This window comes from Pseudophryne corroboree, chromosome 9 (genome assembly GCF_028390025.1).
Source record: "Pseudophryne corroboree isolate aPseCor3 chromosome 9, aPseCor3.hap2, whole genome shotgun sequence".
Classification (NCBI taxonomy): Eukaryota; Metazoa; Chordata; class Amphibia; order Anura; family Myobatrachidae; genus Pseudophryne; species Pseudophryne corroboree.
In genome coordinates this window covers 103,126,552-103,142,029 of record NC_086452.1, presented here as the reverse complement: position 1 = coordinate 103,142,029, position 15,478 = coordinate 103,126,552, and the positions used below count along the sequence as shown (strand labels likewise).

The window sequence follows — 15,478 nt, the reverse complement described above, 5'->3', positions numbered from 1 at the left end:
TAGTGTGAGTTAAGATACAAGTTTTGTGGGATAACCTATAAAGTTGCTTCTCATGGTAACATTAAGCCACGTTAAACATCAGTAGCCAAGGTGTGTATTTGGAATTCATTTCCCATTGCCTCTGGTTTGGTACTTAGAATTCAGCATCCCTTGCAAGAGGCAGGATTATGCTGCATGTATAGTCACTCCAAGCACGCTCCATTCATCCCTCCCTCTCACATCCATCTCCTCCTTCCACCTCTCTTCTATCTCATCCTTCTTTCATCTCCCTCCAATCCCCACTGCCTACAGACAAAAGAAATCACAGCCAGGCTCAGGGTCCTCATTGCACTGAGTCGCTTCTTGTTGCTGTGCCCTGGGAAAAAATGGCTTTCTTCCTCCATCCGAGTGCAGAAGAGTCGGGAAGCTAGGAAGAAAAGCACAGGGAGGGAGGGGACGTACAAGGGAGACAGAGGAGGGAAGAAATATCAAGGAAGGCAGATGGGCAGAGGTGATAGGCAGATGTTACTTAGGATGTGCCTCTGTGCTGTTATTGTAGGTGCAGACAGGAGTTAAAGGTGGAGATTTATCAAACCTTCTAAAGAGGACAAGTGGTGGTGTTGCCCATAGAAAGGGAGAATATTTTGGACAAGCGTGTGTACTGAGGGGGATTTCTGCAGTGAAGGGTTACACAAGCTGTCAGGTAGGAGGGATGCATGTGTCTGTGTGTTTGTGCCTGCAGTGAAGGATTATATATGCCCTCTGTGGGAATATAGCATGCGTTTGTGTACTTCAAAGGAAGGATGAATCACTAGATGGGTTTGCAGTTGCACTTGCTGTCAGAAAGGGAAATGGCAAGTGGTGTCTGTGTACACTGAGTGTCACCCGGATGACTGCTGCCTGCCAGGTAGGAAGTGAAGTGCCTGCACATCTGCAAAGTAGCAGTAAGAGTGGATGAAGAGGCGTGCGTGCATGGACTGTCTGTGCGTCTTTGTGCACACTTCTAACCTCTGCTGCTGCGTCAGTTGACCTTTGCGCCCATTTGCAGTAGCCGGTGTTAGCGAAGTGTGCACTGCTTGTGATACATCTGTGTGGCCACATACTATTAATTCTGTGTGTGTCTGCAGCTAGGATCCACAGACAAGGGGAAGTGTTGGAAGACTAAAGATGGCTCCTGCTTTGTGGGTACTGCTAGCCGGTTCCCTTCTCATATCCAGAAGTGGAGGAGAGGAGGATTCTTCCAGGGAGCTTGAGTGTAAGATGAAGAGCATCACAGTCTCAGCTCTCCCCTTCCTCCGGGAGAACGACCTCAGCATCATGCACAGCCCGTCCGCCTCTGAGCCCAAGCTCCTGTTCTCCGTCCGGAATGACTTCCCAGGGGAGATCGCAGTAGCTGATGACCTGGAGAACACTGAGCTGCCTTACTTTGTACTGGGTGAGTGTAACCTGCATTCTGTCCCCCTAGCACATGACAAACTCCAGTAACTCACATGAAGCTGTGTTGCAGGGCATCGTTCATCATACACTGTTGTTTGTAGGCACTGTACTTTGCAAGGCCCTGCAGGATGCAAAAATTATTCATACTGTATATACATTATCATTGTGTTTAAGCTATAGATTGTAAATTTGCAAGCAGGGCCTTCTTACAGCTGCCCATTATTACCCAGTTTTGTTTATTATTGTTCTATTACTGTTTTGTAAAGTGTAATGGAATATGCCGGTGCAATATAAGTAAATGCTAATTATAATAATAATTTGCAGATCCTAAGAATTTAATGACATGTCCTAAAGTATCTACTGTATGTGTCAACTCTCCAAAGAGTCTCTGCTCCCTGCATCTCTCTTGTTGTTATGCAAGTGGTTAATTAAAGCAATTTTAGCAACACCATAGACATACATTGTGTAGTGAGTTGCTAGATCTGTGCATGTGCATCCTGACACTTCAAAGAAGACAGGCGCATCGAAAGTCCTCAGATCAATCTGATTTGTTACAGGCAGGATTGGTAAATTGAGACGATTGATGCGAGAACTTGGTCCAACAGTTAAGAGAGAGAGAAATGTCAACTTTAAATGTCCATCTGATCTTCTTAGCCCAAGAACTATCCTCTGCCAGCTCAGCAGTGACAGGCTAGAGGTTATATGGAAGATCTTCTGATCAAGCAATTCACTGTCACACAAGCTACTAATGCATTTCATTTGATCAATGAGGATCAATTAGTAACTCAGGTCACTTTGGATTGGACCAAATGTCTCATTCCTTCATTCATTCATGGTGGGGTGACATAGAACTTCACTTACTATCATTCAAAATTTAACTTTAGGTACCTTTGTAACAGATGTGTTCCTATTGTCACCTAATGGATAACAATTAAGAGGGGGATGTTGGTCTGAGAAGAGTGCAAACTGATTGAAACTTAACTTTATTTTCTTACCTTTGTAGGTGCTATAAATTTTGCCTTTTAACTAACTTATAATTATGTTTGTTTAGATTTATACATTTGTTTGATACAAACTTATCACTTTGTTTTTGTCACGTGTGCAGTATATACTTTTGCATCTTTTGAGAACAAAAAACTCTTTTGTTGTGTGTCAGATAGGACAGATTACTCTTTTGATACTTAAAAAAACTACTTGTTGGGGATTTTGATCTGTGTAGGTGGACTGGTCAAAGATTCAGGAGTTCGTAATAAAGTGGGTTTCCATTTTCAGATAACTTTAATAGCTTATGTACAATCTTATGAAAGTCAGAGATTACGTTATGCCCTTTGATAAGACACAGATCAGATCTGGTCTATACAGTAGACACATCTGCCTCCACATAGCAATTATAGTATGTGTCAAATTCAAGGGCAGCAGATTTAAATAACTTTATTTAGATCAAATAAATCCTTTGGAGAAAATCCCAGAAGAAAAAAAAAAAACATGAATGTTGTAAAAGCTGCAAGAGGTCATATTCAATCCAATATATTAAAGTTGCCTGAACTTGGATAAACTTTTATGGTAGTACTAAATCTAAAATACAATTTACCTTACATAAAAGATATCTATATCTTTTACAGACATTACTTGAAAGTTTTAGGAGTCTACTGGAAACTAAATATATTTGAATATTAACTTGTTCTTCTAGCGGGTAGAGTAATCATAGGAAAGAAATAGTTTTAAAGAGTTTAAATTTATTTATGGGCACTACAGGGAGTCAAAATTTCAACTGAGAGCCATAGTTTGCTAGGAAGTAGGAACTGTCAGTAGGGGTCATTCCGACCCGTTCGCACGCATCGGTTTATCGCTGCGGTGCGAATGGGTCCGGAATGCACATGCGCGGTGGCCGCAATGCGCGTGCGTGACGTTGCCCGGCAACAGGGGTTGCCGGGTTTCGTAGCGACCTATGATGGAAGCGGTCGCAGAGCCGACCGCAAAGAAGATTGACAAGAAGAAGGCATTCGAGGGCGGATCCGGAGCGTTGGAGACCGTTTTTGGGGAGTGGTAAGGAAAATGCAGGCGTGTCCAGCAGAACGGAGGGCGGATGTCTGACGTCAAAGTCGGCTCCAGCATCGCAGAGATCGTCGCACAAAGTAAGTATGTCCAGGTCTGGTCTACTTCTGCTTGAATTTTTTTTAGCTTAGCAGGGCTGCACAAGCGATCGCAGCCCTGCTCAGCTAAAATACACTCCCCCATAGGCGTGTGCTAGTTGATCGCAGAAGCAGCAGCAAAAAGTTGCTGCCTGCGATCAACTCGGAATGACCACCAATATGTCACACACACAGTGCTGGAGCAGAGGGATTTTCTGCTTTTATGCTGCCCACCCACACACACACACACACACACACACACACACACACACACACACACACACACACACACACACAGGTGATGTCATGATGTCACATCAAGGGGGCAGGGCCACCAATCCCACCAGGAAGTACAGGACTGCCGAGAGTATTCTTACAGGTACAGGCTGCAGGTGTGCGCGCCCAGATTTGGATAGCTCTGCAGCAGGCACCCTGCAACCCAAATGCCTGTGCGGTTGGGCACTGTCCCCGTGGCCCTGCGCACTGGGCAACGTAAACGCTTACACACCCCTAGTTACAATCATGGTCTCAAATCTGAATTATTATTATGGTGGGATAATACATGTGAAAATGACAAGCTACTTTCCTTTATGAATCAAATTTTTATTTACTGGCCTCTAGCAAAAAATGGACAGCCAACTGTGCACCTGTCATCTAGATCTAAGTGGAATAAACTTTTAAGGGTACCTTCATTTTATGCTCAGCCATGTCTCTTTGTAAGATATGATCGTACATGTAACAATTATATAAATAGACAAAACACAGTAACTAAACATTTGCTTACACTTATGATGTTAGTTAGTTAGTTAGTTAGTTAGTTAGTTACTTAGTTCAGTATACAGTACTATACTTCCTTTCTGCAAATGTTAGCAGCCATGTAAGGTTGGGTATACACCAGACAGACATGTCTGTGGACCTGCCATTGCTCTGACAGAGTGGCTAATTCAGAAAAGTATACACACCAACCAGCCGCTCGATGGCTCTCATTCCGAGTTGTTTGCTCGCTAGCTGCTTTTAGCAGCATTGCAAACGCTAGGCCACAGCCCTCTGGGAGTGTATCTTAGCTTAGCAGAATAGCGAACGAAAGATTAGCAGAACTGCTACTAAATATTTTCTTGCAGTTTCTGAGTAGCTCCAGACCTACTCCTAGATCCAGCTCAGACCGTTTAGTTCCTGGTTTGACGTCACAAACACGCCCTGCGTTCGGCCAGCCACTCCCCCGTTTCTCCAGACACTCCCGCGTTTTTCCCTGACACGCCTGCGTTTTTAGCACACTCCCGGAAAACGCTCAGTTACCACCCAGAAACGCCCCTTTCCTGTCAATCATTCACCGATCAGCAGTGCGACTGAAAAGCGTTGCATGAACACCAGCAAATCTACTAAGTTTTTTGTAAAATAACTTAGTGCATGCGCTCTGCGTAACATGCGCATGCGCATTTAGCAACAAATCGCGGCATAGCGAAAATCGCCAACGAGCGAACAACTCGGAATGACCACCGATGTGTCGGTCCTCTCATCCAACTGGGCTGGCATTTGAATTTGCCTGCCCAGCTGTGACGTCGGCCCTGTGCAGCAAGTCATAGACACAGCCAGATGCGCAGATATATCTTTACAGATATTAGGGGTACACACCTGCCAACAGGCTTGCGATATATCTGATGTACGTTTGAACGGCCTATATTTCATCTAGTTTTACCCGGCTTTACTGGCAGGAGCACGCTCAGTGTGCTCCTGAGAAACATCCTGACACCATCAAGCTACCAACTTTCACTACACTGGCTTTAAGTAATCACATGACAATAGTGTCATAGGGGGACATGTACTAAGCAGTGATAAAAGTGGAGAAGTGAGCCAGTGGAGAAGTTGCCCATGGCAACCAATCAGCTGCTCTGTATACTCTTATAGTATGCAAATTATAAATGTTACGTCAATGCTGATTGGTTGCCATGGGCAACTTCTCCACTGGCTAACTTCTCCACTTTTATCACTGCTTAGTACATGTCCCCCATAGAAACTTTTTCCCATAACAGATAATTGAAATAATGTCTATGAGGGCTGGGAATATGTCAGGGTGACAGTGGCACTTACACACCGTGACAAAGGGGCCTACTCAGGGTGACTGTGGGGCATACACACAGGGTGAGAGAGGGGCGCATGCACAGGGTGACAGTGGTGCATACACAGGGTGACAGACGGACAGGAGTGATTGACTGTAATTATTTTCCTGTGTGGCTGCTCTGGGTCCCATTCTTGCTGTATGCAGGTATGGCTGGCATTTCCATTTCCTACAAGAAGTGGGCGTATTATAAGTATATATATATATATATATATATATATATAAATCTTTCCAACTATAATCCTCATGACCTTTAAGGACAGAATGTAACCAGTTGTGTATAAAACCAGTTACATTGTGATTTGCATGTAACTATACATACTGTAACTGTTTGTAATTTTGTTCTGCCATGCTCAGTTAACATACATGGGAACAACACCAGTAAATAGGCACCTGAACTTTTAACTCGAACAAGTGAAACCATACACTCTCAGCCTAGATAACTCTGGTTTAATCCTAAACGAACTATGTACCACAAATTGAAATTCGCCATTGCTCTTCATGGAATACTCATAAAGGCCATTGTATCATTCAGTCTCCCAGCAACTCACCCCTCTGTACATGTTGCCCCCGCAGTTATTCACTCCCCTCTTGTTAACACTCATGCGCTTTTTACTTCCCTATACTCACTGACAATAACTTCTACAACCTCTCACCATAAAAAACTTTCACAAGCCTCTGACACCCACATTTATCTCTCTCTTCTGCTTCTGATAGCTGGTGACATTTCACCAAATCCAGGACCCAACCACTTGCATCGCTCACATTCACCTGAACCACAGCAACATAGAAATCCAGCTAACCTCATAAACATCACATGTCTTCCATCACCCTCCAGATCTATAAAATGTGCCTTATGGAATGCACGCTCTGTTTGTAACAAATTAACATCCATTCATGACCTCTTCATATCTAACAACTTCAATCTGCTGGCTATAACAGAAACCTGACTCACACAATCAGACACAGCCTTCCCTGCAGCACTGGCACATGGTGGTCTCCACTTTACACACACCTCCAGGCCTTTCCCAATCTTTTGCATACACTGTGGTAAATTTACTAAGAATCGTATTTTCCCATTTGAGGTCAAAGTTCAATCACGAATGACATCGAAAGTGTAAATATGCAACTTTTTGAATTGATTACGACTAATTTACTAAGCTGCCGTATTCTGCATTTTCGGTTTTTCCGATGTCGATGTCATTCGTTTTTTTAGGCAGTGTTTTACGTGAGTGACTTGTATGAATCTCGGCCGGATCTGAGAGATCCGTGCTGGGCTTCATTGTGCACCTTGTAAAAAAAAAAAAATATATTTAAACTTTAAAAAAAAAATGCGTGGGGTCCCCCCTCCTAAGCCAAACCAGCCTCGGGCTCTTTGAGCCGGTCCTGGTTGCAAAAATATGGGGGGAAAATTGACAGGGGTTCCCCCATATTTAAGCAACCGGCACCGGGCTCTGCGCCTGGTCCTGGTTCCAAAAATATGGGGGACAAAAAGCGTTGGGGTCCCCCGTATTTTTTAAACCAGCACCGGGCTCCACTAGCTGGACAGATAATGCCACAGCCGGGGGTCACTTTTATACAGTGCCTTGCGGCCGTGGCATCAAATATCCAACTAGTCACCCCTGGCCGGGGTACCCTGGGGGAGTGGGGACCCCTTCAATCAAGGGGTCCCCCCCCCAGCCACCCAAGGGCCAGGGGTGAAGCCTGAGGCTGTCCCCCCCATCCAGTGGGCTGCGGATGGGGGGCTGATAGCCTTTGTTGAAAGTAATGAATATAGTTTTTAGTAGCAGTACTACAAGTCCCAGCAAGCCTCCCCCACAAGCTGGTACTTGGAGAACCACAAGTACCAGCATGCGGCAGAAAACCGGGCCCGCTGGTACCTGTAGTACTACTACTAAAAAAATACCCCAATAAAGACATTACACACACACCTTGAAAGTATAACTTTAATGCATACATACACACCACCATATACACATACTTACCTTATGTTCACACGAGGGTCGGTCCTCTTCTCCATGTAGAATCCATGGTGTACCTGTTGAAAAAATTCAACTTACCAAATCCAGTGTAGAGGGCTCCTCGGGTAATCCATTTGTAATCCACGTACTTGTAAAAATAAAAAAACGGAACACCCGACCTCGCACTGAAAGGGGCCCCATGTTTTCACATGGGACCCCTTTCCCCAAATGCCAGAAACCCCCTCTGACTGATGTCTAAGTGGGTTTCTTCAGCCAATCAGGGAGCGCCACATTGTGGCACCCTCCTGATCGGCTGTGTGCTCCTGTACTGTCTGACAGGCGGCACACGGCAGTGTTACAATGTAGCGCGTATGCGCTCCATTGTAACCAATGGTGGGAACTTTGTGGTCAGCGGTTGACCGAAAGTAACCTCACCGCTGACCACAAAGTTCCCACCATTGGTTACAATGGAGCGCATAGGCGCTACATTGAAACACTGCCGTGTGCCGCCTGTCAGACAGTACAGGAGCACACAGCCGATCAGGAGGGTGCCACAACGTGGCGCTCCCTGATTGGCTGAAGAAACCCACTTAGACATCAGTCAGAGGGGGTTTCTGGCATTCGGGAAAAGGGGTCCCATGTGAAAACAAGGGGCCCCTTTCAGTGCGAGGTCGGGTGTCCGTTTTTTTATTTTTACAAGTACGTGGATTACAAATGGATTACCCGAGGAGCCCTCTACACTGGATTTTGTGAGTAGGATTTTTTCAACAGGTACACCATGGATTCTACATGAAGAAGAGGACCGACCCTCGTGTGAACATAAGGTAAGTATGTGTATATGGTGGTGTGTATGTATGCATTAAAGTTATACTTTCAAGGTGTGTGTGTAATGTCTTTATTGGTTTATTTTTTTAGTAGTAGTACTACAGGTACCAGCGGGCCCGGTTTTCCGCCGCATGCTGGCACTTGTGGTTCTCCAAGTACCAGATTGTGGGGGAGGCTTGCTGGGACTTGTAGTACTGCGACTAAAAACAATATTCATAACTTTCAACAAAGGCTATCAGCACCCCATCCGCAGCCCATTGGATGGGGGGGACAGCCTCGGGCTTCACCCCTGGCCCTTGGGTGGCTGGGGGGGGGACCCCTTGATTGAAGGGGTCCCCACTCCCCCAGGGTACCCCGGCCAGGGGTGACTAGTTGGATATTTGATGCCGCGGCCGCAAGGCACTGTATAAAAGTGACCCCCGGCTGTTGCATTATCTGTCCAGCTAGTGGAGCCCGGTGCTGGTTTAAAAAATACGGGGGACCCCTACGCTTTTTGTCCCCCGTATTTTTGGAACCAGGACCAGGCGCAGAGCCCGGTGCTGGTTGTTTAAATATGGGGGAACCCCTGTCAATTTTTTCCCCATATTTTTGCAACCAGGGCCGGGTCAAAGAGCCCGAGGCTGGTTTGGTTTAGGAGGGGGACCCCACGCATTTTTTGGGGGGAAAATGAAAACATTTCCCACCCCTTCCCACTGAAAAACATGCACGGATCTCATGGATCCGTGCATGCCTATACAAACACGGGATAAAAAAGCAGGTCTGTTTTTTTTTAGCACTTTTTCACGATTTGTATTTCATCACGGCAGTGTTTGGCTATTGTCGGCAGTGTTTGTGTTTTGCACTTTTTAGTAAATTCCCGATTTCTACCAAATTGCAGGCGTATTTGACCGATGGTGTATTGATTCGTGTTTTTTTCCGAGGACTTCCAAAATATTACGAATGCCCTCATCACTGCCGTGATTTTTGCTTAGTAAATTACCGAGATGACACTTTGAAGAAAAAACGGCATCTCGGTCAAAATCGGGACCTTAGTAAATATACCCCACTGTTCTATTACAGGTTCCATCACTCACATTTACATCATTTGAAGTACATTCCATCAATGTTTACTCTCCTTTCTCTCTGTGTGTTGCAGTTATCTATCACCCACCTGGGCATCTCAAACAATTTCTGGAAGTTTTTTCTGCCTGGCTCCCTCACTTCCTATCCTCTGACATCACCATCATCATGGGTGATTTCAATATTGCTACTGATTGTCCAAAATCTACTGCTCATGCCTCCAAACTACTCTCTCTAACCTCCTCTCTCGGCCTCTCCCAATGGACTCACTCCTCTACTCATTGGGAGGAGACTGCCTTGATCTAGTATTCACCAGACTATGCTCCATTTCTGAACTCACTAACACTCCTTTCCCCCTCTCAGATCACAACCTTATCACCTGCATGCTCTCCTCCGTTAATTCAAACTGTGTTACTGAAGTTCTCCAATCATCCTCAAACCCACAGAAATATTAACACAATTAATCTTTAAGAACTTTCCACCACACTCCAACAACTGCTTTCATCTATTTCTGCATTCACCTCTCCTGAGATGACTGTATCACATCTGAACGAGACACTAGAACTAGCCCTTGATGAAGTGGCTCCAGCTACCCATCACACTCCATGTAGGCCTAGATGTAAACCATGGCACTCTAAATTAACAAGACAACTACAAATACTCACACGTAAACTTGAACATCAGTGGCGTAAATCTTGTATTTCAAGTGACTTCCTCACATATAATACTGTCTACCACTCTTTTAGAAATGCCCTGGACACTGCCAAACAAAAATATTTCCAAACTCTTATCGCTGCTCAAGCCTCTAATCCCAAACAACTCTTTAATACATTTAAATCACTTCTGAATCCTCCCTCACCTACCCCACCAGCCACTATCAATGCACAATATCTTGCTTCCTACTTCAAGGAGATGATTGATAAGATCCGAGATGAAATGGTATGCTCTTCGGCAGCCAGTGACCTGCTCAGTTATTTACCTGAACCCTCTGGCACTCTCTTTTCATTTGATCCCACAAATGAAGATGAAGCATCATCACTCTTCTCATCCTGCTTCTCTACTACCTCTCCTCTTGATCTTTTACCCTCACAAATAAGTAAAGCTCTGTCTCTGGTGTTCATCCCTACCTTAACTAACATCTGTAATCTCTCTCTCTCTACTGGTATTTTTCCTTCACTCTTCAAGCATGCAGTGATTACTCCCATTTTGAAAAAACTAAATTCTGACCCTACCTCTCTCTCCAACTACCGCCCTATCTCTCAGCTCCCTTGTCTCTCTAAGCTACTTGAGAGACTTGCCTACACTCACACACTTGACTCACACACTTTCTTAACTCACACAATTTATTGGACCCACTTCAGTCAGGCTTCCGTTCCCAACACTCCACAGAGACAGCACTGACCAAAGTGGTTAATGATTTGGTCACTACAAAGTCTAAAGGCCATTACTCACTATTATTCTAGATCTATCTGCTGCCTTTGACACTGATGACCACTCTCTTCTCATACAAACACTACAATCCCTAGGTCTTAAAGACACAGCCCTTTCTTGGTTCCTATCCTATTTATCTAATCACTCTTTCAGTGTTTACTTCTCTGAATCTACCTCCTCTTTGCTACCTCTTTCAGTTGGGAGTACAGCAAGGCTCAGTCTTGGGTCCTCTGCTTTTCTCTATCTATACCTCATCTCTTTGTAAACTAATCAGCTCTTTGGGATTTCAGTATCATCTGTACGCAGATGATACTCAAATCTACCTATCCTCCCCTGATTTGTCCCTATCTGTACTGGGCCGTGTCACTGAATGCCTATCTGCCATTTCATCTTGGATGACATCTCGCCACCTCAAACTTAATATTTCAAAGACAGAGTTAATTATACTTCCACTGGCCAATAGTAGGTACCAACCTGATATCTCTATCACTGTTGAAAACTCAATAATCTACCCTACCTCACAAGCTCGCTGCCTAGTTGTCATCCTTGACTCTGATATATCCTTTGTTCCCCACATTCAATCTGTCTCAAAATCATGTTAAATGCATCTAAAAAACATATCCAAAATACGACTATACCTTACACAAGACACTGCTAAAACTCTAATCCATGCTCTCATTATCTCCTGCATTGATGATTTCAATAGTCTCCTAACTGGTCTTCCCAAAATGAGACTCTCACCATTACAATCCATTCTGAATGAAGCTGCGAGGCTAATCTTCCTCGCTAGACGTTTATCGTCTGCAGATCCACTCTGTCAGTCCCTCCATTGGTTACCTATATTCTACCGTATTCAATATAAAACACTTTTACTCACACACAAGGCCATTAACCAAACTACACCAAAGTACATCACTTCGCTTATCTCAAAATATCTCCCAGCCCGACCTCTTCGCTCTTCACAGGATCTGCGTCTTTAATCCACACTCATTACTCGCTCCCACTCACGATTGCAGGACTTTCATTGGGCTGCACCCACTCTGTGGAATGCTCTACCACATACAATGAGACTCTCCTCTAGTCTCCAAACCTTCAAGCGTTCCCTGAAAACTCACCTCTTCAGGCAAGCGTATCAAATTTCAGAACCGCCCACATAACTTTCATAAACCTTCCTATCAAATTGCATCCACTCTGCACAGTCCACACATATCCTCATTCTTTACTTTCCCTTCCTCCCGACTCCGGTTCATCCTTGCTGTATGACCATATCATACAGCACACCAAGAACCTTTTCAAGCTGGTGGACAGCTATGCAATAGATAGCACCTATCCTTGTCAGGGACGCGCAGTCAGGGGAGGCAGTGCCTCCCCTGTCATTAATGATTAAAATATTATAAAGAAGATACTTATGACACATATTCTGTGTCATGAGTATCTGCTTTATATTATCCTAATCATTACTAGTGTGTAAAATGGGGTTGGGAGGCACCGATTGTGGTGCCTCCCTGTCAGATAGGGAAAGGTATGGAGAGCGGGGGGCGGGCACGGGCGGGTCCTAGCAATGGGCATTAAAAGCCCATTGAAATAACATGGGAAAGCGGCACCATTAGTGGTGCCGCTTTCACACAGGGACATGCTTTCAACCTATGAAAGCACGTCCCATGTCAGTCAGGCCACAGTGATTGGCCAGCGGATCCGTCACTGGATCCGCTGTCAATCACTGTTGTGGGCGCGGCAAAGGTGCGGGTGTCGGCGGAGGTGCGGGTGTCGGCGGAGGTGCTGGCGGCAATAGGTGGGGGAGGTGCGGGCGACAGAGTTGCAGGCGGCCGGGCGCGGGCGGCGGTGCAGAGTTTGGGCAGCGGAGCGGTACCAATTTCAAAAATGGCGCCATAGCGTCATTTTTTAAATTTAAGATGGCCGCCGCAAGCCAATCACGGCTTACCGCGTCATCGCCCCGCCCCCTCCGGCTGACTTATATAAGTCAGCGCGAGGGAGCGGCTTTCAGTCCGACGGCGGAGGAGGAGCGGAGAAGAGCTCCTGAAGGCAGAAGACGTCGGAAGTCCTGGATGGGCGGCGGCTATGCAAAAGAGCTTAGCAGCCGCCGCCCCCCAGGTGAAGACCCTGTCAAATAAACTATTTTTTTTTTAAAGAGACTGGTGTTTTTATTTTAATATTTTCTTTACAGGTGGAGAACAGGTGCCAGTAGGCCATTTATGTCCGGGCATGCTGGCACTTGTGGTTTTCCATATGCCAGCATGCTGGGGCAGGCTTGCTGGGACCTGTTGGCCACCTGTAAAGAACAATATTACTGTTCTTTACAGGTGGACCACAGGTGCCAGTGGGCCATTTATGTCCGGGCATGCTGGCACTTGTGGTTCTCCAAGTGCCGGCATGCTGGGGCAGGCTTGCTGGGACCTGTAGGGCACCTGTCAAGAACAATATTAACAATGAACCCCGCACCCACCGCCACCAGGGGTGCAGGGCATAGCACTGGGCTATCAGCCCAGTGCTGGTTGTTGCTCGGGAGAGGGACCCCATTTTAATTTTTTGGGGTCCCCACTTCCGAGGAATTCCAGCCCTGGGCTGACTGGTTTGGGGGGGGGGGCAGATTATTGTTATGGCAGGGGGACCCCATACCGAGTGTCTCCCCTGCTATGGCATTACCCCCCCCCCCCCGGGCTGGTTCTGCCCGGTGCTGGTTTCACGAATGTGGGGGGGGAAGCTACACTTTTTTTTTTTTACCCCACTCTATGGAGGGGGGGGCTGCTTGTGCCTCCCCAGCCACCGACCTCACCGCACGCCACTGATCCTTGTGTATCCATGCCTATTTCCCTATAGATTGTAAGCTTGCGAGCAAGGCCTTCCTACCTCTATGACTGTTTGTTATTACCCAGTTTTGTTATATTATTGTTATTTCCAATTGTAAAGCACAATGGAATTTGCTGCGCTATATAAGAAACTGTTGTTAAAAATAATGATAATAATGAAGTAGGCAGTCACGGGTGCAGAAGTGACGTAGTCGAGGCTCCAGCAAGCTGCTGGGGCCTAGAGCATGGTAGCTGTCAGGTTCCCCTCTTGCCAGGCAGCGACAATTGGCAGCATTGTGCTGATGCTACTCTCTTTTTTTTTTAAAGACAGAAACGACAGGGGGAGGGGGGGGGCATTCTCATCACAGGGGAGGGGGGGAGGGGCACAGGACCAATGTGCCACAATACCTATTACCCCCCCCACACACACACACACCCCCGAACCATCACTGTACTAGCAAATCATTTTCTACTTACATTTTATAGGCTGTGTTTGATAAATGGCAGAAGCTGATTGGTTGGGACTTTGCCTCTTACAATTTTAACTCTCTCCAAGCTGTGATAAATAACCCCCTAAGGCATTTATGGCACAGAGACTAAGTGGCCCGATTTTATAGCTGATTTTTTATGGTATGTTATTCTGCTGACTGTACACTGCAATTAGGCTATTTTTTTTAGGCTGCATCATTTATGGTAATTAATCTTTTTCACAACTACATGGCAGGAGCACTTTAGTTTTACTTCAGTTTTGTTAAAATTAGCAATAACATTTTGGTATAGAAAATACAAAACGTCATCTTGTCCATTTATAACAACCATTGCTATTATTAGTCATGTAAATCCACAGTGAAGGTTTGTACACTAAAATATTAGAGCCTAAACTTAAGGTGCATGCACACTGGGTGTCTTTGCCCAGCGTGTATGCACAGCGATGATGGCTGACATCGCTGGGCTGAAAATCGCTCAGTGCATACACACTGAGAGCTTTTCCCCCCTGCCCAGCGATGTCAGCGGGGGTGAGCGGCTTTCCATAGCAGGACGCTATGGAAAGCCGTTCACCCCGCCGTTCATCTACTGGTAATACCAGCAGATGAACGGCGGCCGCCAGCGTTGCAGCGGGAGTACGCATCAGCACTCACCGCTCATCGCCGGGGCATATACACTGGGCGGTTTTGAGCTGAAAACAGCTCAAAACAGCAAAAGTGACCTGCTTACAGCTCCAAATCGCCCAGTGTGTATGGGTCTTTAGATTTCTTTCTCAGTATGCTGATATGGCATGTAACATCATTTCTGTTGTAAAATACGTATTTCCAGAGGCGAAAATTGGGTGTTACTTTTCTGCTCACTAGGTATAAAAATATAGCACCTGTAGTGCATGTTGTATTTATACTTTATGTTCCCACGCCTTGCAACATATATATTCTGTACCAAGCAGTGACATACAATTGTTTTCGTCTTACAAACTAATAACATGAAAACAGTTTGTTGTCGGTTAAAAATAAGACTGGCCACAAAAGGTTGCGCAAAGAGCAGTAAAAAGTTTTTAAAATCCATTATACTGCAGTAACCCTTTTGTCCTCTTCAATGGTGAAATCTCACACTTGCCCGAGAGAGCAAATCTCTATTTTTAAGCATTTCAGCCCCTGGGCCAACTTACAGTAAGCCCTCTGCTAACAAACAGAAACAGGTCAAAACAGCAACAGATCTTATGCTTCAAGGCATCAGCCCACA

General features: G+C 45.5%; 1 protein-coding gene across 4 annotated transcripts in view; it reads left to right on the top strand.

Annotated features, from left to right (window-relative positions):
• The first annotated feature begins 259 nt into the window (after positions 1 to 259).
• Positions 260 to 15,478, top strand: part of ASTN1 (astrotactin 1) — a 689,393-nt gene continuing 674,174 nt past the window's right edge. For 2 of the 4 annotated variants that reach the window (XM_063939711.1, XM_063939710.1), the window contains exon 1: positions 260 to 1,414. In XM_063939711.1, coding sequence (XP_063795781.1) covers positions 1,147 to 1,414 — 268 coding nt within the window. In that variant the 5' untranslated portion in view covers positions 260 to 1,146. The remainder of the gene's footprint in view (positions 1,415 to 15,478) is intronic. The other 2 variants (XM_063939709.1, XM_063939708.1) reach the window with 2 other exon arrangements.